At 43.4% G+C, this 830-nt stretch overlaps 1 protein-coding gene across 1 annotated transcript; it reads right to left on the minus strand.

Moving 5' to 3' along the window:
• Positions 1-477: 477 nt before the first annotated feature.
• Positions 478-687, minus strand: SARC_17623 (hypothetical protein; the record flags this gene model as incomplete). Its single annotated transcript, XM_014288285.1, has 1 exon — positions 478-687. A coding segment is annotated over one exon (210 nt), but the record flags the coding sequence as incomplete, so codon positions are not given.
• Between the last annotated feature and the right edge of the window lie 143 nt (positions 688-830).

Here is an 830-nt window from a genome sequence, read left to right on the forward strand (position 1 = left end):
TGTATGTATGTATGTATGTATGTATGTATGTATGTATGTATGTATGTATGTATGTTGTATGTATGTATGTATTGTATGTATGTATGTATGTAAGATATATATATATATATACATATACATATATATATATACATCGATTACATGAAAAATTGACAGTAAGTGAACTATTAAGAGCATGAGTTCTGGCTGTCTGCGTCCAGTCTTCGTTATCACACGGCTACGTGTGCAGGAGCAGATTGGTTGCGAAGGGAAAAGACAAGACACCAAGAGCAATAAAACCACAGTGCGTGCTGTCGCATGTACACGAGATGAGTGCACAGATGCGCATGCACACCCACGCCTATAACGTGATCAATTAAATCTGGACGGGGGAAACCAACGATTCATATGAAACGAAAGATATTGGAAGAGCTTGTACTGCATATGACAAGATACGAATGAGTCAACCCTAGCGAAAGAGATGCGCCTGCTACACACCTGACCGGCCATGGCGAGCATACGCACACGCTCCTCTATGTCGCAGGTGAACAAAGAATTGTGCACCACGGCGTTGAGGTCGCCCCGAACTTCGGCGATCTTCAACATCTTGGACAGCTTCTCGTTGTTGCCCGTGAGGAGATATAGGAATGACAGCGACGAGAAGGACTTTGTCTGTTGATAGCACATTTCTACACACTCGATGTTACCCTGTGAGAGTGTGGTGGGCATAGGAGATAGTGTTGGTATGCCATGTGTTACGTTGGAGTGTCAGAGTATGTCACGTGCACAAGGATTTTCTGGGTCGCTTAGTCTAAAAGAAGAAAACAAGAACAATACACTCGGTGTTGCAC

The sequence above is a fragment of the Sphaeroforma arctica genome (genome assembly GCF_001186125.1).
Source record: "Sphaeroforma arctica JP610 unplaced genomic scaffold supercont1.11441, whole genome shotgun sequence".
Taxonomy (NCBI): Eukaryota; class Ichthyosporea; order Ichthyophonida; genus Sphaeroforma; species Sphaeroforma arctica.